This window comes from Anopheles gambiae, chromosome 2 (assembly GCF_943734735.2).
Source record: "Anopheles gambiae chromosome 2, idAnoGambNW_F1_1, whole genome shotgun sequence".
In the NCBI taxonomy this organism is placed as follows: domain Eukaryota; kingdom Metazoa; phylum Arthropoda; class Insecta; order Diptera; family Culicidae; genus Anopheles; species Anopheles gambiae.
This window is the reverse complement of record NC_064601.1, coordinates 86308572-86334731: the sequence shown is the minus strand read 5'-3', so window position 1 is coordinate 86334731 and position 26160 is coordinate 86308572. Positions and strand designations below refer to the sequence as shown.

Here is a 26160-nt window from a genome sequence, read left to right as displayed (position 1 = left end):
TCTTGACGTTGTCCCAGATCCTGTTTTTTGTGTGTATGAAATAACTTATATACCAATAAATGGCAGGGATCGTTCATTCGGAATTAAACTACAATTGAGATTCCCCAAAAGATAGTAGCAAATATCATCCGGATCAGTTCTTTCTGCCTCAGTTTTAGTACAAAAGCATGGGTGGACTTTATAGTTAACTGTCACATAGTTTTGATATACCACCATGGTTGCATTTTGTGATATAACGATCGTAGAAAGCCATTCTTTGGTGCTAAAACCAAGCTTCCATAACGTTAATGTTCTAACGACCCTTATCCTTCTGTCAAAACAAACAAGTTTTAGCAAAAAAAAATCTAATATGAAATTATTGGTTGAAAGCGCGTTCATTGGGGGGTTTTTGCAAAATCTACAATTACAAGAATAAAGACCTCGCAAAAAATGGTCATGGATAAATTTTAAGTTCTGTAAAAAATCAGCATGATACAAGGAAAATGTTAACAGACCAATCGTTGATACTTCTTGCACGGTCGAATCTTATATTTTTTTACTATTTATTTATTTATTTGCTAAAAATCAAACACATAATTGGAACTGTTCGCTATCCAGTCACGTAAAAGTGACAAACGCATGTACAAAATGGAATTGTTTACAGAGCACGAGTAGATCAAATTTGTTAGACCGATCAGTATTGGTCCACTTTCGTCCTCTACCACCAATCCTGCCCCATACATACGATTACAGAAAGCTCCTCCGATGTAACTGTTCGTGCAAATAAACTGCGTGTTCATGCGACAGTCATCGTTCGACATTATCTGATTGCGCAAATATCGCATCGTTCCATTATACTGAAGCCCAAGTGATGTTCCCTCCATCATCTCGAAGGTGCGAGTGTCGGACAATCGTGGCAGACGAATCGGATGCACATATCGGTTCAGCGTCACCGGATGCTCCAAGCGTATTGTGGCAATATTGTTCGACGTTCCACCGTTGAACTGAGGGTGTATGTTTATGCCACTTCTCGTGAAGTCGATTACTTGTTGCCGTTCCCGGTCAGCTCGGTATCGGTATCCCAGCTCTACGAATCCGTATGTGTTTTCATGTTTGTGTAAACCTAGCGCACACGTAAGGATGTAATTGGGTGTAATCAGCGATCCGCTTGAAAGCGTGGTTGATGCTTCACGGTCATTTTTAATGTTGACTACTGCATGGTACGGAAACTGGCCAGGATAAACCTCATATCCGTCCGTGGAAAGGTTGTTTGATTCGCTTATCAAACGCACTTGATTCGTCTTCAATTCATTTGAACGATGCAGTTCTTGATTTAACTCTTCTTCAATACTAAGCGGCAACTGCCACTCCTCGCCATTTGATAAAACGATACCTATTTCGCACAGGAACACGATGACAACCGCTTTGTAGATTTGCATCGCTAGGCTTTCCTTGCACTTGCACCGTTTTGGAAACAGAACTGGTAGCTGCCCCTCTATTGCCAGTGCCTTATATACATCTGATCAGAGCTGATGGCAAAAATATGTTCGCCATTGTCTGATAAGATGGGACATTTTACAGCACTGGGAATCACAGGGACACAGATTTTATTGGTGTCTTCCAACAAGTGACACAGTAGTAAAAATATCTCAAACACGATCAAAAGAAGTCGATAAAAATGACCTGAATAATCAAAGCTTCTTTCATTATTTAGAGCAGCACTATGCATTTTCTGCCACAGCAAAGGCTCAAACTAAATGAAATGCATCACCTGACACATCTAATTCACTATGAGAAATGAGAAACCAACATAAAAAAAATATTTTCTGCTAATCCTTCTCTTTTATGCAACCTAATGACCTTATGAGATTTGTTCACTTGGCTTTGTATCAAACACACTTTAATGTTTTACCTGGGGTTTTGCTGGGGGGAAGGGGGTTAGTCAGGATCCCTGCTTATTGGGCTCCCTATAGTGTTTGAGTCCCTTCGTCCATGGAGCCTCTATCGTTCACTGAGGCCAGGGATGAGACTACTGTACACACCATATATGCTGGAGTTTATATCCACGGGGCCTTCCGCGGCCACTCAGTCCGCTTACCGTTAAATCCGCCATTGCAGAGGGGGCGTAGTAGGTTTAAATTTAAGTGACCAGATGACTTGGACGTGTCAGCCATTAAGGCCAGGATTATGGACTGGCGAGGTCGAGAGACCGTGAGCGGTTTCGGACACTCCTTATTGCACGGAATAATTGTACACCGTTGTTGGATTTATTTTTGCTCGAGAGCGTAAAATACGGACGATCACGGATCCAACCAAAGTCTATTTAATACAGAGGTCGAGTCGTCCAGAACATTTGATCAAAAAGCGTGGAAAAGTTTTGACAGCTGGATGAAAAAGCTTCAATAGTTTCATCGTAGCATACATTGAGGTTTTAGTTGTTGTGCATGCAGTCGCCTGAAAGCATTTTCGGCCATTTTTACATCGTTTGTTTGTAATATTGTACTTTAAAAAGTTGACGAATATCAAGAAAAGATAGAATTATAGTGAAATTATCAATTACAACAAGATCAGTGCCCGAAATTACGACGAGATCATGTGCAGCTCAAGAGGGTCAATGCTAAGAGGCCAGATTTCTGATTGTGGTCTTTCTATAGCGATGAATTACTGAAAAAACTACTCCATGCCACGTTCATGAAAAAGAAATGTATAGTTACACTAAATTTTGAGCACAAAATGAACAATTAGCACTGTTTGGAACTGAAAAGTGTTTGGTTGTTTGGAATCGTTTGTGAACGCTTTTTCATCTAACTTTCAAAAATAAGCTTTCAAAATGGTGGACCAAAATCGAGCTATGCATCGACCTCTGTATTATATGGACTTTGGATCCAACGGTGATACATGGCACAGGACAAGGGTCAGCGAAGGCGGCAAGTTCAGAAAGGATTCAAACCTCGTCCTCCAGTTCATACGATTTTGTTTCATCTATACTTGTTCAGGCAACAACCCGTTTTACACTTTACCCGGATTGTTTGAACAGACCTACATTCGGTACTATCTAAGGCCACTTCTGGTGTAGATTCTACACTAGAAGGTCCGTAAATAAGCCAAATTTACCATTTAATTCATTCCGCAAAACAACACCTCTAAATGTAAACAAAAATGTGATTGACAGATAGGCAAAACCAATGGCTACTCGAATCGCAAAGAGTTATCCACCAGTGGAGAAAATTATCCATCGGTGGAAAAAAAATTCTACCGGTGGATTCGAGCATATTAACCGATCGGATAAATTTTATCGACTTTCGTTGGCGATCAGGCCCAATGGTTCTATAGAGTCCAATTCTCATTACGTTAAGTTCATTTCACGTATGAAAGAGACAATGAAGTGTCGCGCAGCCCAAATGACATTTTCGAGTTCTAAAATCGGGCTTTTGAGCTATTTCCCTTTAACAGGCGCCTTAAACTTCCCTTAAACTCACCCAGGTTAAGGGACTTTTAGAACAAGCGACTTTTTCGTTGCTTTCATCTCTATTCTTAAGGATAATAACGTTTCAATAACGTTTCCAATTCGTCTTACTGGTCGTTAAGTCATTTTACACCAAAAACATCGAATTTTCACAAAATAACGACGCGTGAAATGTGCCTTTATTTATCGTCAAATATAAAAGCAAATCCCAAGTGACATTTGCTCGATAATGTTTTTCCATATCTGCTAAGATTTGGCGTGTTCGTAAATTTGACTTTCTTCTATCGATGGACTATGCCGTCGAGCTCTTTTTACATTCGTAGCGTTGATTTTTCATGAAAAATAAAATCGAATTTTGTGTGACGTTATTTTATAAAAAACCGATATCATTTAAGTGTAAAATGGCTACATAACCCACTATAACGATAGGAAACATCGTTTCCGATCAAATTTGGAAGAAAGCAACGAAAAAGTCGCATCACAGTTGATTTTACAGGACTTTTTCTAAATTCCCTTAAACTGGTGCAGTTTAAGGGAAGTTTAAGGCTCCAGTTTAAGGGAATTTGATCGAATTCCCGGTTATTCGTGCTCGAAAATGTCAATTGGGATGAATCTAAAACGAATTGAACGTTATCATCATCCGATGGACCCTTGGACAATCCTGTAAATTTATTAAAATAAATCTTCTTAGTTTTCCAAGATTGAGTAGTATCAAGTACGGTTATAAAAACACAGCCAAAAATTGTTACCTCAAACTAATGGGTCGCTTCTTCTGAACGACATTCGTAAAGTCTTCTGAAGCGACATAAAATCCACTGTTCTAAAATGTGGACATTTTTTAAAACGTCAGCTTGTCTAGAAGCAGTTTAAGAGAAATGCCTGACGAGGCTCATTTGTGGGTAAGATAGATTTTTTTCTATTCTATAATAATTCTCTACTGTTTGAAGCTTGATATTAGGCTCCTAGCACATTCACCGCTGTGCACGGGAATACTAGCGAACGAGTTGAATTAGTAACTGTCTATCATCTACACCATATCTACAAATACCACATATAGAATCTTACCTCACAAAGCTCCTCAATGAATCTATTTTAAAGCCACCGGCAGTTTGAACCCCCAGTCAACCGAACCGGGCAACTACTGCAGTTACTCTGCAGGGCTACTCCATAAACCACGCTCCGCCAAGTAACGTATTGACCCTGGCCGACTGGTACAAAAAGCCAAGTTCATCGATTCCTGCCCCTTGGAACTGCACCCTGCCCTAGAACCTTCTCCGCGCACTGATCTAATTCTAGCCTTCTAATTTTCTCACCCGAACGCGAACGCGCCGGAAGAGTGGACCAAAAATACATCCAAAGGTCATACATCCAGCCAGACCAGCCAGACCTACGGCATATTGCAGAGCCAGGCAACCCGCGCCGCATCCGGACACCCTTCCTTCCCTCTCGGATGCATGGTTGCATCCGTGGCGAGGGCAGCTCTAGCGTCAACTAACCACCGGCCAAACCGTGCGCTATGCCGCCTGCATGCATAAAAATCTCTTTCCTTCGCACATTTCTTTTCGAACTTCTACCACCACTCCCACTCCCATTCCTTGGTGCCTCTATGTGCGGGTGGATTCACCTACCCCTGTTCGCATGTGTTCGTTTTCTTACCGGTCGAGGGTGTTTGAGCCGTGTCTTACCCCCTCGCGAGGCACATATTTAGGTGAGGTGAAAACTGAACTTCGGTCGGACGACGATGTCAGAATACCGACGACGAATGATGATGATGATGACGACGAATGGCACCTTCCGCCGATATGCCGCGTTCGCTCGTGGTCGTGCGGTCTCACGTCCTCATCGCTGCTACTGCCCGGTTGGCATGGACGATCGGCCACCTTCGGGCTTGCCATCGGCGTCGAAATTTTGAGCTGCCCCGGGCCCATGCACGCGACCGGCGGGCGGCGGCTTCGATTAGTAACAGCTTTTCACTATAAATTGGTGGTGTTTGACAAATTTTCCGCACATACTGCACCTGACCAGGGACCGGACTGGAGTACCGCTGAAACCTGCGCTGCTACGAGAGAGTGTGTTTGTGTGTGTGTGTGTGTGTGAGAGAGTCCACTCAGGCCACCGTATCCCGTGTACGCGCTTCGACATAAGAATAGTGGTGGAAAACGAACTTTACACAGAATTTAATGTTAGTGCTAAGTGATCCCATTCAAGCGTGTTGGTGTATAGGAAAAGTGTAGCATGTTAATTTAACAGTGGCCAAACAGTGTGTTGGAGCTTAATCAAACCAAAAACCAAAGGATACTTCCGTTGGATACAGTGCATTTGGAAAGAAAAGAAGAATCGGTCAACCCACATCTACACGGTCTACACTGGTCTGGTCTGTGCTAAGTTCAAGATGGTGCGATTACTTCCGTTAGCAGTACTGCTCGTTCTGGCCACGCTTACCAATGCCAGAACGCTACCGAACCGAGTAAGTGACTCACGCCGGGCGCGATTTGGTAGATAAGAAGGAAAGGGCGCAGCAACAACCGGACATTCCAATCGCATCCTGTTGTCTACCGTTTTTGCCGTTGTCTGGAGTGTTGGAGTCTTTTGCCTTTTTATTAATCAGAATGTGTTAGGTGAATGGAAGAGTTGGTGCGCTTTTCGTGAATGCTTTGGTAAATGTGTGTTTTTTTGTGTTCCAGAAAAGTTTTGAAGCTAGTTGATTTTAAAGAGAATAGCCTGAATTGTTATAGGCCTTTGCAAATTGAGAACATTCATTTAATTAGACCGTTCTGTAGAATACACCAAACTGGATAAATTTTTATTAGGATTTTATTAAAAAAGCTGAGCATATTTGATCATTTAGGCAAAATTCTCTTAAACTAAGTCTTGTATAAATCATTCGTAGTTTTATTTTAAGAAAAAGGTACCAGAGATCTTTTGAAAAGCGTGATTAAATCCCTTTTATGTTCAAATTTGATATCGGGACGTATCTTAACAAATAATTGAAAGGAAGTAAAGTAAAATCTTGTTTTGAGATATTCCATTTATTTTCTACGAATTATGAAGGTGGTTTTGCTTCTGTTAAACACTATAGTTCCTGCAACAAACTATAAAAGAAGAAGGATTTTGAGGGATTATTCTGTCAATAATCGTCATCAACGAACAATTTGAGTTATGTCACATAATTTGAACATGTTGCCTAAAGAACGGTTTCATGAGCTCCTATCCGCTATTTTACTTACCACGCAATCAAAACTTTTTCTTACATTTCCCCGCTCGGTCTATTCACAAATGTCTTTCAAAGTTGCGATAAGACACATCACACTTTCATGCCTGTTTTAAGCAGAAACGTTCAACGAACCCAAAAACAAAAAACAAATGCTCTTTTCCAACGCACGTACGCAGTTTCGGCCTGGCGCCGATCCATTCCCATATCGCATTTATTATCTTCATTATTTGATAACTGCCCCATTCCCCCCGTGTACCCCTCACGCCGGGTGCATTCGAAAAATGTAAGAGTTGAGTTTTAATTGATCATCGCAAACCCTATTTTCCCCGTTCACCTCCCTTTCCCAGAGCAAACAAGTGAAAGTGTACAGCTACGTGCTGCCGGCCGGGGCGGAGGAGATACGTGACGATATTAACCACTCGTTTGCGTGCGCCAACCGTACCGATGGGTTCTACGTCGATATCGACAACGATTGTCAGGTAAGCGGCAGGTTTGGTAGAGGGTATAATAGCGATCGATTGATAGCAGGAAGGTCTCAAACCTTTCTATATGGAGAGGGGGAAAAGGGTCCGGAAATGATCCCTCCACCGGTGAAAGGTGGAGTAGGATTTGTTCGATCACCTTGAGGTGTGTCGTGGACCAAATGTAGCTGCACTGTACTAAGTATCAAACTTTTCTCCCACGATAGATTTTCCACCGTTGCCAAGATCATGCCCGGTTCAGCTTCATCTGTGCCGAGCGTACCGTCTTCAGCCAGATGTATCAAACGTGCGTGCACGACGGACAGCTTGGCTATCCGTGCGAGGAGTCCGCACAGTATTACCCCGAAGGTGAGGGATATGAGCCGTCCGCTCCGGGGGCGGAGGCAGCCGAAGAAGCCCCACAGGTGGAGGAAATGCAGCCCGAACAGCAGGCAGTCCCAGCAGAGGAGCTAGAAGCACCGCAAGCTCCTGCCAAAGCAGTCGAAACTGTGGCGCCTAGTGAACAGGACACTGCGGCAAGTTCGGAGCAGAGCTCCCAGGATAGTGTACTGCAACCATCGGAACAAGCGGAACAATCGGCCGTGGAAGTGAACGATGAATCAGAGCAACAGCATCAAGAGCATCAAGAGGAGGAGGAAATCCATCACCAGGTAAATGCTGATCTGTTTGATCCAATTGAGGAGGAGAGTGAGGTACCGTCGGAGAACTCAGCGCAGGAAGTGATGGATGAGGCTGAACCTTCTTCGTCATCTGCTGTGCCGTCGGAAGCTACCAGCTCGGATCCGGCCAACACTCAAAAAGAGGAGTCGAACGAGGTTGAAGTTATGGATGATCCCACAACCCAACAGGAAGAACAGCAACAGTCGGAACAGGAACAAACAGTGTCCTCAGAGCCTGCCCCTTCTGTTGATTACTCCGATGCCACTCCTCAGGATGAAGTTGTCGAAGCGGAACAACCTGTAAACACCGAAACGGAAGCTGAAAGTACCCCAACCGATCCGGAACCGTCCGCTACTGAGGAGCTGGAAAACGAAACACAGCACCAAGCCGACTCGCTAATCAATGCCGTGCAGGCGGTGGAAGAGCTAGAACCTATCGTACACGAGCTCGCTGCAGAGACGGAAGAACTGAAACCGCTCGTTGCCGAGCTAGTGCAAGATCCCGCTGTTCCAGCTCCTAGCCAAGAAGACAACGAACTGCTTGCACCCGAATCGGACACCAGCGCAACAACCGATATGGAAGCGCCACAAGCGGCATCGGATGCGTCATCCAGCGATAGTGAACCGACCAGCGACGCAGCGACGATGGAAAGCGATGCGGTGAACGAACTATCGCCCGAGATGGTGTTGAGCTCGGCCGTACCGGCTGATGATTCATCGAACACGATCGATACGGTCAGTGTGGAGGCGGACGAAACGGCACAGCCCGCCGCCACACCGGAAACGGTCGATGACGTCCAGCAGACGGAAGGTGAAGCAGCCACACCCGACGCACCGGAACGACCAATGGAAAGCCCCGCGATCGTGGAGGAGATGGCACCGGTGCGACCGAACGATAGTGCCGAGCTGCCGGAGCTGATCGTGTCGACCGAGTTCCACCTGGACGCCATCACCCAGGGACCACCGATTCGGCGGCGAAAAACGTTCCTCTTCCGGGCCGATGCTATCCGGAACTCGCGACACTGAGCGACACCGGGAGGCGACATGCGAAGCATGCTATATAGGTTTAGATGATTTTAGGTAGGTTCCCCACGTCCATCGCAGTTTGAACGATGCACACAAGGATGCATGGGTTTCCGGCCCGTGTTCGACCGCGCTAGGAAGTAAGTTAATTTATTGAGCAGGATTTCAAACGAACCAATCAACCCACAAAACAACACCTTCCGCGTGGTTTGTTGTGCAGAAAGCCACTGTCGAATTGCATCCAATTAAACGACTCCGAAATAAAATCTTTAAAAACGAAATTTATCGATTTTGTAATGTGTGTATTGATTGTATGTATAAAAAGGTATTGAGAAACCAATAGTAAAATGACAATCCCTATTAATATAAGACTATGCGTACACAGGTAGTCCCCAAGATACGTGGAACTTGTTATACGCGGATACGGAAAAAATCAGTTTTCTAAATTTCATTGTGTTTTTAACAAAATGTTCTGATTTGACACATATATTGTCAAATTCTTAATAAATTCCCTTTCGGTTAATATTTTAAAATCATTTCTAGAAGCTACAACACTGAAATCTTCAGTCAGAATCATTTCAAATTATAAATTTAGTGGCTTCACTAGGTTCACGGAATCCGTCAATTTGGCGTAATTTAAATTTTGAAGTGAAATACGAAAAATACCCTTGTTTAATTACGATTTTTATTTTTCGGAAATTCATCATCAAATGCCGGGAAAAATTGTTCGTACTCGCTAGTGTAAATTCGATTTTTACTAGTGCATCTGGCTGAGCGAAGCATTTGGCCAAATAATTTGGAGCCGCTTCAGAAAATATGTTATTTTCCCATGGTATTTACTTAAACTGCACTGGAAAAGTTTTGTAATGGGTAGATAAATAAGTTGTGCAAGTATTTCAGCCATTTTCATATAAAAAATGGTGAAAAATTACTAAAATTTAAGATCCGGCACGACCATTCCCTAGATGATCAAATAAAGCTTCCACCAGTTGCCGCCAGATGCGCTAGTGAAAATTCGAACTACACTAGCGATTACGGACAATGTACCCCGGCCTTTAAACAATATTAAACTGCTTTTGAACATTGTTCAACTATAACTAAACATTCGACTAAACAAGTGAACTAAGTTGATCGGTCATTTACAAAAATAGTTTTAATTTATTTTCCAGTAATTTATCCTGAAATGTTCAAAATTAATAATTAACCATTAAATAACTACTAAACTAATTAAAATGAAGCTCAAACAATTTGATTGCTACTGAATGATCATGAAAAAATGAACATTGGAAATATAAACTTACGTTAATATTTGGGATAGCAAAAGTTTAGTTACGATTGAACGATGTTCAGTAAAGCATCGGAATTTCAGTTGTTCGTCAAACGTTTATTTCCAGTTGAAAAATGTTCAAAAGCAGCTTAACATTGTTTACTGGAGCTCGAAAACAGTGTAAATAAATAATCAATAATTAAGAATCTTTAATCTTAGAAAAAAAGATTTAAAAACGTGGAAAAAAGGACTTTGAAATAAACATCTCCTAAATAACTCAAATTATTTTCTGTTATAGTAAAAATATCATTCAACACAAAACAAATTAAACTAAAAGTAAATACACGATATGCATCAACATGCTAAAACATAATTCCAAAGCGCTAAAATTATACTATGCACTGTACCTTTGCATGTGATGCAATTGCATACTTTTAGGCGGATTGAAACTTCTGGTATAATTTAAGCTTCGCGTAAGGTTATCTCGTATTTATTATGTGAATTTAAAGGAAAAAAAAACATTTAAAATAGATTCATGTCTTTCTCAACCATAAAACAATTGAACAACAATGGCAAAATGCACTCACAAATGTTTATTGAAATAAAATCACTCGCCTCTGTTAGCTTAAGGAGGGCAGCTTGCCAGCCTTCCCCATCTTACTTATCGATCTATTCAACGTATGTTTCCTTCAATAACCTCTTAAATTTCTGCGCATCCCTTACTGAAATTGCGCAGATCGCACCGTACCTACTACTATCGACAAACTACGATCGATTTAGGAAGCCTGGTTCGTGTGATTGTTTCAGTTTTAAAATTATACAACTAGTATAAAATCATGCAAGCGGTACCAACAATGGAAAAAAAACACGCGCTATGAAAAGCAAACTCAAAAAGGCAAACACAAATTAAACATTTTGGTACAGTGCGTGCGTTCTGTTGGTACGCATGTCCAGCGACCGCCCGGCGCCTGGAGACACGAGCAAAACCAAACAGCCCTCCCCCCAGGTTTCAGCGGTTCAGGTTAGCATACTAGGACTAGGATTTGCACTCAGGTTGGTCCCGTGTGAATGTTCTGTTGGTTGTTATTGTTGTTGTTGTTGCTGTGTGGAGCCACTTCCACTTTCAATCACGCTTCCGTCTCCTGCTCCGTAATGTCCTGCTGCATCTCTTCCGGCGTCCGCAAATCGATGGCAAACTTCTTTCGCAGTGATTTCTCCGTATCGCACCCACTGCCACCGTTCTTTTCTTCCGCTTCTTTCACCCGCTTGGAGTAATCCTGAAAGGAGGCGGCTAGGGCGAATGTAAGCTTCCGTGCCATTGCTCTGTGGACAAAATAGGAATAACAATGCATGATGAATACCAGCGTTAAAAGCTAATATGTCGCTGCACTATGCTTACCTACTGTCACACACGAATGCGTGCACATCGAATGGATTTTTCTCCTTCAGGTTATAGTTCTCCTTGACGACGATCATTGCAAATACTCGCGTGTAGACGAGATCCTGCACGCCGTACGAGATCGTATCGATCGTAAAGTTCGATACCGATGTCAGTTTGGAGGTGATGGACTCGATCTTAACACCGTCCAGCGAGACGGTAAGGTTACAGAAGGGAAGAATTCGATTTGGTGGTAAGTTTTTGGCAACGCTGACCTGTAAAAGGGAAGAGAGTACGATTATAGGGATTAATATTAACATTTTAAAGGACTGAAACTAGCCAAAGATCGATTGAAACTTACTAAATGATCTACTGGTAGCCTCGTGTGTTTGATTCCCCAAAGTCCTGTGGCGGGTTGACTTCCGAGATATTTTACCTTTAAAGTGAAGAATTAGAAAACCATTTAGCATGAGAATCGGAATAAAATTTGCAAATGCTAGTAAGCAAACAGCAATGAATCATTACTAAATAATAACCATAATTAATCGGAAAAATACCCTTTAACAAGATCCTAAGAGCGCTGTTTTATCTTATCAATTCGAACAATGCAATAAAGGGTTGTTTTTGCTTTCAAAGAAAGTGCAGTTTAATGCTATACATTTGCAGTTTTTACACGATCAACATTCAAAGCAACGCGATCTCGCCCCGAGCGCCTACTCTAAACGGTTCTATTAAACCGCCGACCGACAAAAGTGCGCGTTGTTTGAATAGGCATCTTGCCAACGTTCCAGCCAGTTAGAGCCCTTATGACACCTTTTCCTCCGTACCTTTCCCTTCTTTCATCAAAAGACGCCGGCGTGGAACAATAGCTTACAAAAGCTGCATGAAATTATATTGCAACCCGTTTCCCCGGACCCTTGTCGGATGTAGACCGCTTCGCTCGTCGCCAACGGTTTTACATCCAACGGGAAACATTTTCAACGGGCTCGCTGCTCGTTCAATGCTTGTCGAAAGTGATCTTTTCATTGGGGCACACGTGATGTTCGGAAAAAAGCTTTGTTCCGAATATGAATTAAGAGGTGCAATTATGGGAAGTGACGAGGGAGGGAAGTGTGGGAGCTTAATGAAACGGGACAGCAGTTGGTGCTGCTGCTATTAGTCATCAAATGATGCTTAAATAGTGCCCTATCGCAGGGTAATAAAAATGATTTTCACATGTGATTTGTGCGTGATTTTAAAAATGTGTTTCTCGGACAGTGTATCCAGTAAACGTTTCTAATATATCAATACATCTTATGCATATCAATTTAGTTAAGGCACATATTGAGATAGTTCACTCTTTTCATCCATATGACCCATATTCTGATGTCTGCATCCATAAGCGTAAATCTTTCTGTGAGGCAAATCATATTGTATTTCTCTCCAATCAAATCAGCAATTTTTGGAAAATGTCATTCACACGGTTAGCGACACGATATAAGCCTTTCTAATAACGCTTACGAGGTGCTTTTTAACATAGATTATTCACTTATTATTCGATTAGCATTAAGAAAAACCTCTACGATCGCACATTAAACTGACGCAACATTTATCGCCAGTTGCTCAAAATGAACAAATGTTTGTATTTCAAATGTGCCTTATTTTCGTTAATGATGATGATATTAAAAAACCTAAAATTAATAGCCTAAAATTAAAATTAATTAAGTTTTCTACTCCTGAGCTAAATAACATTTTTCAAACCTATTACATTACTCAATGCAGTTTTACTCCAAACGTAATAAACGCGTGCGATTAAAACCCCTACATCTATGCAACTGTTGGCACAAAGCACGCCTAACAAGTAACTTATGGTTTGCTCCAACGTGTCTGCACCCTTAAACATTTCCCGCCATTATTCTTGAACTATATATTAAATAGGCAAGCAAGTTCTGAAAAACTGGAAATTCCATATAATGCTCTCCAAAATTCAACCACGCACTCTGCATGTAATTACGAGACAGAGAAGAAAAAAAACGACCTCATGCTCCCACTTCCGGCCGTGTTTAAAGGTACGCACCATCCGCTCGGGCGGAAGTTTACGGTTGACGAACGATCGACAATACACCACCGGACCGTAGAGGATCGTGCGCTCGTAAAATAAAACTAAAAAAACGTAGTAAAATGCGGCCTGGCACTGAGCGCACTTTCAAAACGCGAACCTTCCACACATTTAGAACCATTTCACCCTTGAACGCAAGGGAGCACCGGCAGAAGGCGCACGGAACCGGAACGACATCTCACTCACATGATTTCATCCAACCAGCACCATCACCATTTCCGGTCTGGCGGGCATGGAGATGAAGGGCAGACATGGAGTTCTACCCCGCTCAGTTCAGTTTATCGTCACCACTCACCTTAAACGAGATAGGAAGATCCTTAACGGTGACCTGTACATCCGGCGAATCGTTGTTGTTATTGTTGTTATTGTTGTTGGTAGTGATTGAGGTCGTGTTGGGTGCAGTGTTGATCCCACCTCCGCTGCTGCCGTTGCTGATTTTGGTCGACATCTTTGCACGGTCTTTTACATGCACAGGCGTCCGTTTAATTGCTTTTTAATGCGATCGTCAATTATTTTTCAATTTTCTATTCACAACACACACACCCAATACGGTTAGATAACTGTGGCAAGGGCTATTGTACGCAAAATTTCACTCTACATCACATATAGAAAAGAAATGCACAAGTTCACAGTTCACTGAAATCACACCCAACACACTGTTCAGCTCCCGGGAAGCTCTGCTTTGCTCGATGCAGGACGCTAATGTAATAGAAAAAGGTTAAGAAAAATAAATTCAATTATGCACATCACCAACACTCCAAACCGCAGACACGTGATCAGATAGCACCAGATGAAATCTTGCACCTTAATTAATTACAATCAAAACAGCTACGAAAATGCACACACAAATACAATCCAAATTTTTAAACATTAAAACACAACGCGCACCGTTGCGGCAGTTATGAAAGGGTCTGGGGATGTAATTATGGCGCAATCTGGCTACCCGGCTTGGCACGAAGGTTTCGCATTTCAAAAACCTACAACAGAACACCTTGCCAAAGCTCACTCACTGGCAAGCGAGGTTGGGTTGGAAAACTGCTATTATTTAAATTACGTGTCTTTCTCGCTCTCTTTCATCTCACTGTTGTTTATAGCCGCCCACTCAACGAAAGCAAAAGCTCGGCACGTCCGACCCGAAACCAACTGATGGAGCAACTGTCCCGCCGGCCAGCAATGTCACGAAATCTGTTCAACCTCTGTACCCGGGCCGGTCCGGTCTGTATGTGTTGTGTCAGGTGCGCGGCTTTTGGTGGAAAACTGTGATGAAAACAAAAATGCTGGGCCCTGTACCGGTGGACGCGTTCGCGGGCCAGTGAGCTGTAACGCGTTGTCTCGTTGGTTGTTATTTATTTTCATCATCATCATCATCATCATCGTCACTATCGTCATCGCGTTTCGTTTCCCTTTTTTCCCCCGCCCGCTTTCCCTTTGGAGAGTTAGCAGCCCCTTTGGCATTGCTCATCTTGTTTTAATTTACTTCCGTTTTAAGCCCCCGTATGTGTGTGCGCAGGTATGTGCTGGGTACGGGTTTTGTGTACTTTTTTGTGCGCATTTTTTTCATACGTTTACTATTTCGAGGGAGGAGCATTTTGATTTTGTTACTGTTCGAAGTAAAGGTACGGGCGTCAATTTTGGAACCATTAAAATGTTCCAAACGAGCTTCGATAAATGTATGTACGTCCGGTAACAATTGCTCGGAGCAACCCTCCCTTGCTGCTGCTGACCATATCATCATTGTATAACTTTGTTGGATGGTGAATTAGAAAGTGGAGAGAGAGTGAGAGAGTGACGAGGAGGATTTCATTTACGATTCCTTGTAATTATGCATCGCTATCCAAGGGAAGGTTTTATTTGTATGAAAGTACTGCATCTACTGGTCAAATTAATTGTCCACATTTTTACAAAAATATTAACTAATAAATATGATAAATATGTTTTTTAAACCATACATTGAATGAATAACAAAATCCCGAGAGTTCAAAAATTGAAACCAAACTTGATGTAGTGCTCTATTATTTAAGTTTAAGGTACGGTATTATGCGAGTGTTCCATGGTGTCATGTCAAGCGATTAGATTCAGACTAGTGATGGGTAAAATTATCAAAAATCCGGAGTCGACTACAATCCGACTCCGACAAATTCGGAATCGACTCCGGAAGATAGTTCCACCCTGCATTATCCGGAGTCGTTCGGAATCGCCTGCAGTTGCCCGGTGTCGTCCGGAGTCGTTGGGAGTCGGAGTCGTTCAGAGTCGTCCGGAGTCATCCGGAGTCGAATTCGTCCGGAGTTGTCCGGAGTCGTTCGGAGTCGTCCGGAGTCGTCCGGAGTTGCCCAGAATCTTCGGAATCGGATTCGTCGCGAGTCGTCCGGAGTCATTCAGAGCCGTCTGGAGTCGTCCGGAGTCACCCAGAGTCATTCGGAGTCGGAATCGTCCGGAGTCATCCGGAGTCGTTCGGAGTCGTTTGGAGTCTAAAGGCTTATATACGAAGTACCTCCGGACGACTCGGAACGACTCCAGGCAGCTCAGGCCGAATCCGGGAGTATCTAGTGGTTCCATTTTGCTGGCGTCGGAATCTGACTTATAATAGTCAGAGTCGGATCGGAGTCGTGAGAGCGCTCCGGAGAACACATCACTAATTCAGACATTATAGGTTATTTGTGTTCGAATCTATGTTGAACAAACCCCCGCAGTAAAGGAAAAAATATTAAGGGGCCCTTCACGATTCTATTCAGCTTTTTTATATGGAGTGTGGATTGTTGACATAATTTTAGGCTCCAACTTTCACACAAAAATCCACACACAAAACTAGGCTGTAATTTTCAGTCTAGATTATTTCAGCCTCAAAGCTAGAATTAGATTCGAGTACCTGCTCAAAAAATGTCAAAACAAAATGTCGTTTCTCGTGTCCCAAGGTGTATTACAGAGAATAGGTAGGACGATTTTGTATCGAAACAAAAATGGCAGTTTAGTCATTCAGATTTGATATAGCTTACAATTAGTAGTATTTAACGTGTTTGTGCAACTTTTAGTGAATATAATGAAGATTTTAAGAGTGTTTTGTACGATAAAATCAACCTTCTAAACACATACACCTTGGAATGAGCCCACCTGTATATTATAAAAAACTTTGATAGCGACTTGAAAATTGCTGTACGATTCCAAGCGGGGCTGGTAACTCTCCAAAGGGAAAGCGGGGCGGGGAAAAAAGGGATTTCTGCCTAAGTACTTAAAGGGTAAGGGGCCCTAACTTAGAAAGTCTGAAACTGTGAAAATTGGGTTAATATAGATCAATAAAAGGAAAATTTTCTTAAAAACGTATTCATTTTTTATTATATATTTTTGGAAAAAACTACTCTTTTTTTAATAGATATTTGCCGTTCTGAGGTCAATTGTTGCAATATTTTTCAAAAAATACGCAAAGACAGGTGCACCAAAAATTAAGTCACAAAAATACCAAATTACACCAATCTTCACCATGACATTGCTGACAAGCCAAAGCGTAACCGACCGACCGAGAATAAAAGCTACAACCCAAAGGTCCCACAAAAAATTGAATTTTCCATTCGATTGTGTTTACTCACCACCGCCATGTGCTAAAAATCGCCATGTAACACATGCGAGAACAGCAAAGAGCACATGTGCTTTTTGTGCTGCATTCAGGCAGTCAAGCGGTAGCGGTGTGTAGGTGAGTGTGATTTGTAGTGCGCAAGTAGTTATTGTTCTTTTGTCGCGCATATGCCACTTCCTTTCGTGGCCATAGTCGCGGCCAGGGGGAACTGATACACATAGCAAACACACAGCAAACACACAGCACGGAACACATAGCAAACACACAGCATTCCACGCGGCAATGCAAATGATTCAAGGCGGTTGCAACCCGATGCACCCATGGTGGCATATGGCATAAGGGTAAACAGAGCGAGAAAGAGAAAGAGAGAGAGAGAGAGAGAGAGAGAGAGAGAGAGAGAGAAGAGTCGTTTGGGAAAATGCACACCGACATTGTGCATTGAATTTGTGGCAACGCTCAGGGTGGGAATGGAGAAGCAAGAAAACAAGTCCAATACAAGAACTCTTGCTGCCGTGGTTGAAACAACGCAAGGACACTAAATAGAATGTGTTTTGAGTAAACAAAACATCACTTTTAATATTAATAAAAGCATTTTGCTTTAGGAAAAAATTAGCTAGCAAATCTGCTTGTGCCAAAACAATTCCAACCCATCCCCAACTAATTCCATCCCTCGTCACTGTGCACATTCCCATTAATAGTTGCTCTATTCTTAGAACACGCCATTTTTCACACTTAACCACAACCATGCTAGACGTCTCCGGTTTGGCAAACTGCACAACACTTCGCAGGCAGTTTGTAATACAGCAGGCACGTTCCCAGCACAGCTTGGCTGTGTGCCAACGCAAAGCGAACAAACACATCATCTGCATCTGCGGCAACAAACGCAACGCGCTCCTCCCTTGGTTTTGAGACCAAATTATGCACCACAAACAAGATGCAGCAAAAGGATGGACGAGTGCATCGGACCGGGCTGGCTGATGGTGGCAAAACGAACGGTGGCATCCGAACCGAACCGGAACCATTTCCCTCCCGTGATTTACACTTCCTGTACAGAATGATCGTACCAAGCGTGATGCGTCAGCTTGAGAATGAGAGTTCTTTTCTTGCCTCACTGCCCACGTGCTCAGGGGGAACCACACACACACACAAATACAAACGTTTGCGCACCTGTTCCTGTCCGCAGCAACCGGCTGAGGTGCATTATCTCACCATTTCGCGGAGGTGCCGATTAATTGTAATTTAATCCAGTGCGTTGGCTAATTTCTTCGCCCGGCGTACCGAGGCCAATCGAATTAATTGCATCGATTTAGGCTTACTTTTACCCCGTGCTCATTAGGCTGTCTCGGGGCTCGGAGAACATGAAATGGATGGACATGATCAGTCGGAGCATCAGAGTCCGGGAAAGACGACAGCGTACACTAATGCTCTCTTTGCGTTCTTCGTTTCTGGGTATCTATTTTCAAATAGGGGCAATTAATACGTCAGCAAACTTTTGCACCGACTGAGCAGGTTTGCCCCTTCGAAGAGATGTGCACAGTGAACGGCAAGCAATGGTTTTATTGCAAGTCTATACCTATCTTATCTTTTTACACCCATACAAGAGGTACATGGCCAAGAGTTTTATCATTCCGCAGCACAATAGGTATCAGGCACAATCAATAATGTGCACTCGTAAAAGCGTACAAAACGAACACACTGTACAATCTTAATTACTCACCATGCGTAGGCGATAGTTACCATTGTAAAAGATTGATAATGTTTGATAGTTTTAAACATGGAAACAAAACATATAAAGGAAAAGAACAGAATAGTTAGAAACAATCCAAGAGAGAAAGTGTAAAAGGAAAGATGGTCTTCCAAGTAGATAGAAAAGTGATTTAAACAAGATCTAAAAATTATTTAAATATATCTAAAATTGATCAAGTAACTAAACAAAAAAGAACAAACTAAAACAAAAAAAAAACAAGATAACTTACAAGAAAACTTTGAATTGTCCAAAGTTTGTTTCTGATCTTTTGATATACTTCAAAATTATTTTTTTATGTTTTTCTAGGTTTTCATCATTTTAACTCTTCTGTTGTTTCCTTCGTTTGTGCTTGTCAAGATAACGTTTGCTTAAACAATTAACCACAAGTTTTGGATATTCTTTTTGTTCCTGTTTTTCTTACTTGATTTTTTACGTTATTGTTTTCTACTTTACTCTTTATCTTATTTTTACTACTTTATCTTATTTTTACTCTTTCTGATTTTGTTTAATTTACCTTTTCGTTTTTTTTTCTTGTTTTAACTCAACTTTATACAATTACGATTACGATTACCATCTGTTACATTTATTAATGTGGTTTCTTACCGCACGAGAAAGTAAGAGGGAAAGTTACACAAAACGCTACGAAAGCATTTTACACCTTAACCTACAATACAACCTGAGTAAAAACCCCCACACTAATCATTCGAAATAACCGATCGTTCATCATCAATATAATTTTGACACATTTCATACGCACACACATTCCTCCCTTCAAGTAAGGTACGCGTCCGAAACGCTTCAAAAGTTGTCGAAACACTTTCTTATCAATTATACACCGTTTTGAGGAGGGAGCAGAGGGTGCCCCATTATCGATCCATTAAAAATCGAAAATAAAGCAAAAGTATAGCTTCAGCATTTCGGGCACACTGAACAGGGGAGGGCCCCAAAAACCCAAGCGGCCGTAACCGCTGCTTCTCCATCCTCAAAATTTGCTCTCGCAATTTCGCTAGCTCAAAAATGCCCATAGGAAGGTTTTGTTTTGGGCAGCTCAAACCACGCAAAAAACCACGTGCTTTAAAGGCACTACCCTGTTCATTGCCATTTTTGGGACCATCGATAGATGCTTTCTTCAATGCCGTCCTTTGAAAGGGGGGATGCTACAGTTTTGTACACGAAAACGATGTAAACGTTTGAGGCGATGTGGAAGCCCACACAAGTAAAGGGGAGGTCGTCCTCCCCTCTTTTGGGCATAATATTGCTTCTATTGCTTTATTCCCTTACAATGAACGGGCAAGCAAGTGTAAAGAAAAGCAGAAAATAAGAAGGAAGATAAAAACTGAACAAAAAGAGATAAAAGAAAACAAAAAGATACAGAAAAAACAATGCAAGAAATGATTGAAACATGAACAAAAGGATACACAAAAAGGTAAAAAGGTACAATGGCAGAATAGAGAAGAAAATTAAACAGCACAAACCATACTGTACGAGCGCACGAAAAAGTATGAATGGAGAACAAGTGAAATATTTTCACTTTATCGCTTTTTTACGTGGAAAATGTACACACGGCCTCGCCGGTTTATGAATTAATTATTTCGCCAAACCGACCCGCTCCTCCTCGCCTTGTGTCCGGTTGCAAAATTGAATAATTCAACCCTATGGGAGGGCGCGACGAGCAAGCAAACACATTCCCAGGCCGGTTTTGTGTATGCTGGCAAATGGTGGAAAACGTTTGCTTTTGTGCGAACGAAAAAAGGCTAAATCATAGCTTGGAGCCAATCGGTTTGCTTTATCAATCATACCATTTACAGACGTGCAATCGGTTCGAAATTGATAAGAAATGGTTCTTTGTTATCTTGAAGAGGTACTCGATCGTAGCTGGATGTACTTTCGATGTACCGGACACATCACAAACACACACTCAAACACACAGCACTTGGAACAAAACACCATCGATAATGATCGACTTGTAACCATCGTGGCACTGGCCGGCCACTACACCAGGTCCCGAACAGTGTCGAAAGCCCGTGTCCAACATTGTTTTGAAAGATGGAACCCACCATTTCACACACTTCCGGCTACGAACCGTGACCGATCGCCCGGGGTTTCGCGAAAGGCCCAACACGTTCCATTTCACTTTTCTTTACGCGTTCAAAATGTGTTACCAATTTTCTTCTATTTTTCTTCGCATTTTCAATGCCTCACTTCCCTTCAAAGATATAGTTCATTGTTCACGCCGGTCTCTCTTTCTCGGTTTTATTTCACCTCCCAAAAAAAAAAGAAGTCTCACCGTACCCATCCGCACCGGGTACATCCGCGAGAATGTGGGTCACTTGCCTTGATGGCCGTTTGTGTTGTTTCACGTTGATTTTGAGCGGTCATGGGCTCCCCAACTAACGACGATAACTTTACAGGGCATTAAAGGGGGCTTCACAGGCTTACTCTCCACCCGCGTTCGATTTACTCCTCGAAGATCAGTCAAGATCACCGATGTTTTGTCCAAACACCTTTTTTTTTGGCCGTCAGACACCGAAAGAAAGTGATCCTCTAATGCTGACTCATGCCGCACGCTCACTAAAAGGGGGAAGGTTGGTGGTTTTGGTTCGTTTCGTACGGCCGTCTCACAAAACACCCCCAAAAACTCTCACTCACATTTTGTGGCACCTTGGCCGAAGATCGTTAAACAGTTCTCACAGATTTAAGGTCCGAAAGAAACTCTACCGGTACGGTGTTCGGCGAGAGCAATAGAGCTTCTTGCACGCGGTGAATCATACCACCTGTCCACCGTTCGACTGACTGACTGCTGTTGTCTGAGGTACAGCTACAAACCACTGACTGTGTGTATGATGTGTATCTTATCTACAGGGTTCGTCGCCTGCTAAGATAACAGGCAGTAGTTGTTCCACAGTTCTTACTTCTGAAAAAATACTGATCTCCATAAAGAGTTGCATCGAGATGCGGTTAGCAGCTGCTTCAGAACACACTCAATGAACCATTCCATTGCAAATGGAATGCACTGCCAAAACCCCTGCCAAAATCAACCAAACCAACCGCACAGAACCATCTGTTACCTCCCTCTTTTTTGTGTGTGCAGCATTGCGTACGTGGACCGCTTATCAGATTCAATTCAATTGCCTTCCACAGTCCTCCGTCCTACAAATAACAGGGCGGCGGTACAACGATAACGAGCGTAGCCCTTTTTTGCAGCTCCCTGATAAGCCATGGTAGCAAAATACGTAAAATGTTGAGCTGAGTTGTATCTTTTTCGATGGGGGAACGTTGCTGATGTTGCCACGGAATGAACTAGCGAATGACCTGGCGTAATGAAGCACAAAGAGTGCAGTGTGTTTAGTACATAGTGAGCTGGAGGATATATTTTGACCTTAACAGGTATCTTTGAGGCACTATTTTGGGAATATTGACCGCACAAATGTCTTCAGAAACATCAAATCCGGCTTCTTGTCTTAATTTCTGATGCATTCAATCATCTCGTTCAATCTTACTCACAACTCTACAATCAATTCTTATCTTATGGACCAACGGTTCCTGCTGAGCCAATAGAAATCCAGATTGTAACAAGCGATATTCAGCCCTCAATCAAACATATCTCGTAGCCCACATTCCAGCAAGAACCGAGCCCCAAAATACTTCCAACCGGATGCTAGTAGTTGGCCTATTATTTACCCTCCTGCCCACCACCACCCACCATGAAGCCCATTTAAGCTATCGGAAGCTAACGGCGCAATCGGCACTTTTCGGGCCAGCGCCGGATTGATACGCCCGTGCCATATTTTGACTGTGGCTACGAAACAATGCATCGAATCATGGTAAAACAAAACGGAATTATGGGGGAGCCACACACACACACACACATTCACACCGGAAGATGAAAACAGGAGAGGTGTGGTGGTGGGTTTGCACTTGGAAAGCTAATGGAAAGGAACGGTTTGTTGAGCGAGGGGTTTACATTTCCATTCTCTATCGGTACTAATTACTCACTGCTTGCCAAGTGTGGCATACTTAGCATGCGAAGGTTTATTACGCTATTCAAATTAGAACAGCATTCTAATTTTAAAATTGAAGCTTTATTTCTAAAAAAAAGAATTCCAAAACAAACGAACCCTCTTCTAATGCAAGGTCATCTAAAGGAGTATAAACTCGACTCGAATGAATCAACTTCGTTCAAATGGGTACGGGTCGAAAACAAACCCCGCCCGAGGAACAGCTGTTCTGTCCATATGAAGTGAAATTAGGTGTATTATATGCAAATTGTTCTCATCATCACTTCCGTTTTGCACCCGTTCAACGGAGAGTCTCTCCGCTTTGCGTATTGCGCTTCGTCTGGCGTAGAAAGGGGCAAGGTAGCGGCACAATTGAAATAATGCGAATGTTTGTTTGATGGAAATGATAGCTCATTTGATAAGACAATGTTCGCACGGACAGCTTCCTATAAAGATTAAATGATTTGGAAGGTTATAAATAAAAAATCGATTTGAATCGTGTAATAGAATCAGAGTATGATATAGACTGATTCAAGTATTTGTCTACTTCATGCGGCATTTTTCTACGTCTTAATTCACCCTTTTTTACATTTAATTTAATATTTTTTTAAAATAAATTTACCCTTTTTTACAATTTATGCTCTCAGATAGTTAAAAAAATGTTTTCTTATAATACAGTCTGAGTGCTGAAGAACTTGGATTTCCTTGAATATGTAATTTTTAGTTAGCACGTCCATACAATTTTATTTTAATTTTATTTTTTCTCAACAGGTGATGAGATTTTAGGGAATTTTTCAGAAACTGGTTTTACCATACAAACCCAAGCTTTTTAATTGAACTGTCAGCCAACTATCGGGCGTTCCACTAAAGAGCATGCCAACTAAACAACGTTCAACTATTGAATTCTAACTGTAATACGAACATCGATCTGAGTAGGCTTTATCTTACAATCGTGTGTCTTAGCAGGCCGAGCACTCGTGCAAAGCACGATCACGCTGACCGTGCAATCACTTGTCGAAACTGTTCTGTGTTACGCTTGTAGCACCATTTTGAATCAATTTGTTAAAATTATAACCCAATTAAAACCCACCTCCACTCACAAGTTTGCACTCCCGTAACGACGAAACGTTTTGCGTATTTAAAAATAGCCCAAAACCCCGGAACAAAACCGTTCCAAATACACGCACGATACACAAGAGCGGCGCATAATGATCATTTGCAGTATTTGCGCTACTTGCACTGCGTGTGTAATGACCGAAGGGGGAAGGATGTAAACAACGATCTTTGCTGGTTCTTGCACCGAAATAAACAAACACGTGTGGTACGTGGAAGGTTGAAGGTGAATAGTTAGACCGTTTAATCGCCTCCAAACGCAACTCAACTGGCGATCCCTCACTAACGATGCTACTGGTAAAAGGGGTTGTTTGTGAAATTTGTGAAAGACATTTCCGCGAAATCATAAAATCTTCCTCTTTCTCTCTCTCTCTCTCTCTCTCTCTCTCTCTCTCTCTCTCTCTCTCTCTTTCTCTACCACTAAACTGAGGCATTCAATTACGGATCATCCTAAACTTTGGTCCAAACAAGGAGGTTTGCGAAATTGCACACATTGCGTCGATGGGAAATTGCACCAAAAAAAAAAGCCCCGGGAAAGTGAAGGAAACCACAGCTGAACAAGCAAAATGTTTTTTTTTTGTACAACCGATCCATTATTTTGGCACAGTTTCCCCGATCGGTAACTCCTCTCCACGATCGCGTACATCCGATTTGAGAAAGCTTCAGTTCAGTCGATCGCTCTCTCTCTCTCTCGCTCTTTTTCGCTCCCTTATTTTGCCCTCTTCCGCTGACGTTGGCGTTTGTTGAGGGGTTGAAATTGTACCTGTGTGTGTGTGCTTTGTTTTGCCCCATACTTTAAAATGCAACCGCCCGCTAGAACGTTGAATGAAAGGCACTTGTTCGGTCGAGTGATTGTCAGTTTTCAACAACAGCAAAATAGGGGTTCGATCATCGCCCCCCTTGTACGGGTACAAACGCACATCAACCTGCATACGGAGATACACATGAACGCACACACACACACGTGTAAACACTTTTATGCTTTTGCTTTGATCCACACACCAATGGGGCCCGGCCGCGGGCAAAACCGTCGTTGCACGTGTTCTCGTTTCACCCTCGTGCTCCACACGAACAGGAGAGCGAATCCTTATCAGTGCGGTGTATGGGTTTCTTCACGGAAAGGGAAGGTTCTGCGCACTTAACTTCACCTTTTTGCATACGGCGTTTTTTTTTTATTTGCCTTGATAAGCGGCCACAACTTCTCACATACCGGCACAACTGATAAAGCGATCCATTACCGAGCTGGAGCTTGTCTAGGGATTTCTGTTGTTAAATGTACGCTTTGCTTTGCAAAAACCATTGAACCCTGCTTTCTTTCCTGTTTTCGGACTGTTCCGGATCTAGCACTTTGCCGGTTTCACGTGGTATAAAATTTCCTTTTTTGCCATTTGCATTTTACCGACCGGTGTACCCAGGGGTCAGGCCATCACTTCACATACCATAATCAAAAAGCCAACATTGAGAAACGAAAATAAAATTCACACCACACAGAGGACACTCACATTTCACTTCCGATCATTCGGAACGTAACACATTAACCACTTCAAACGCCCGAAAAAACTCCCTCACCCAACGGATGACGGCCGGTGTTTAACTTTGTTTAGACGCTGGCGCGAACCGGCCCCACAGAAAGCACGCCGTGTGTCTACACCGGACAATGGTTCGCGGATGACTTGTGCACGCGTTACAGTCTGTAGCGCTTCGGACCTTCGCACCGACCCAACCCAACACACTCTCGGCTCTTCCCTCTTACTTACACACAAACACACAATTCTACACCCCAGCTCACCTGCGCAATGTTGTGGAAAAAGGGGTTGAAATAATGGTGGAAAAGATAGATAGAAAGAGCACATCGCTAACTGTCTGGCCGATGTTTGTGCCCGGGGTTGATTGGAGGGAGATGGAGGGAGTGGGGGCTGCATTTCATCGCAATGCATGCTGACTGTGTATGAGCTTAGGCGCGCGCAAGCGAATGTTTTGATCAGCATTTGCGCAATTGTTCGATTTGAAAATAACGCTGTTGTGGTTAGTGGTGGGAGCTCGCAATCGGACCTACTCGAAATCGGATTTTGTGTTCGGAGTCGATTCCGGAGCCGATTCCGGGAGTCGATTCCGGAGCCAATTCCGGAGCCAATTCCGGAGCCAATTTCGGAGCCGATTCCGGAAAG

The 26160-nt window shown here is 42.7% G+C and overlaps 3 protein-coding genes across 11 annotated transcripts; 1 reads left to right on the top strand and 2 right to left on the bottom strand.

Annotated features, from left to right (window-relative positions):
* Positions 1–498: 498 nt before the first annotated feature.
* On the bottom strand, positions 499–1446 carry LOC133391837 (collagenase-like). Its single transcript, XM_061648275.1, has one exon. The coding sequence runs from the start codon at positions 1416–1418 to the stop codon at positions 558–560; it is 861 nt and encodes a 286-aa protein (XP_061504259.1). The 5' UTR covers positions 1419–1446; the 3' UTR covers positions 499–557.
* A 4000-nt stretch (positions 1447–5446) lies between these two features.
* LOC1276274 (cell surface glycoprotein 1) lies at positions 5447–9104 on the top strand. Its single transcript, XM_315598.3, has 3 exons — positions 5447–5912; positions 7007–7138; positions 7348–9104. Exons 1-3 carry the CDS (start codon positions 5838–5840, stop codon positions 8824–8826), a joined length of 1686 nt encoding a protein of 561 aa, XP_315598.3. The 5' UTR covers positions 5447–5837; the 3' UTR covers positions 8827–9104.
* Positions 9105–10668: 1564 nt separating this feature from the next.
* On the bottom strand, positions 10669–25961 carry LOC1276273 (uncharacterized). 9 transcript variants are annotated; one of them, XM_061645008.1, is made up of 5 exons: positions 25782–25961; positions 13862–14265; positions 11830–11904; positions 11490–11743; positions 10669–11413 (listed from the first exon to the last, which is right to left on the bottom strand). In XM_061645008.1, exons 2-5 carry the CDS (start codon positions 14012–14014, stop codon positions 11218–11220), a joined length of 678 nt encoding a protein of 225 aa, XP_061500992.1. In that variant the 5' UTR covers positions 14015–14265; positions 25782–25961; the 3' UTR covers positions 10669–11217. The 9 variants fall into 9 exon arrangements, with proteins under 9 accessions (XP_061500992.1, XP_315597.4, XP_061500988.1 ...); XM_315597.5 differs by lacking the exon at positions 25782–25961 and adding an exon at positions 25495–25673; XM_061645004.1 differs by lacking the exon at positions 25782–25961 and adding an exon at positions 25432–25667.
* Between the last annotated feature and the right edge of the window lie 199 nt (positions 25962–26160).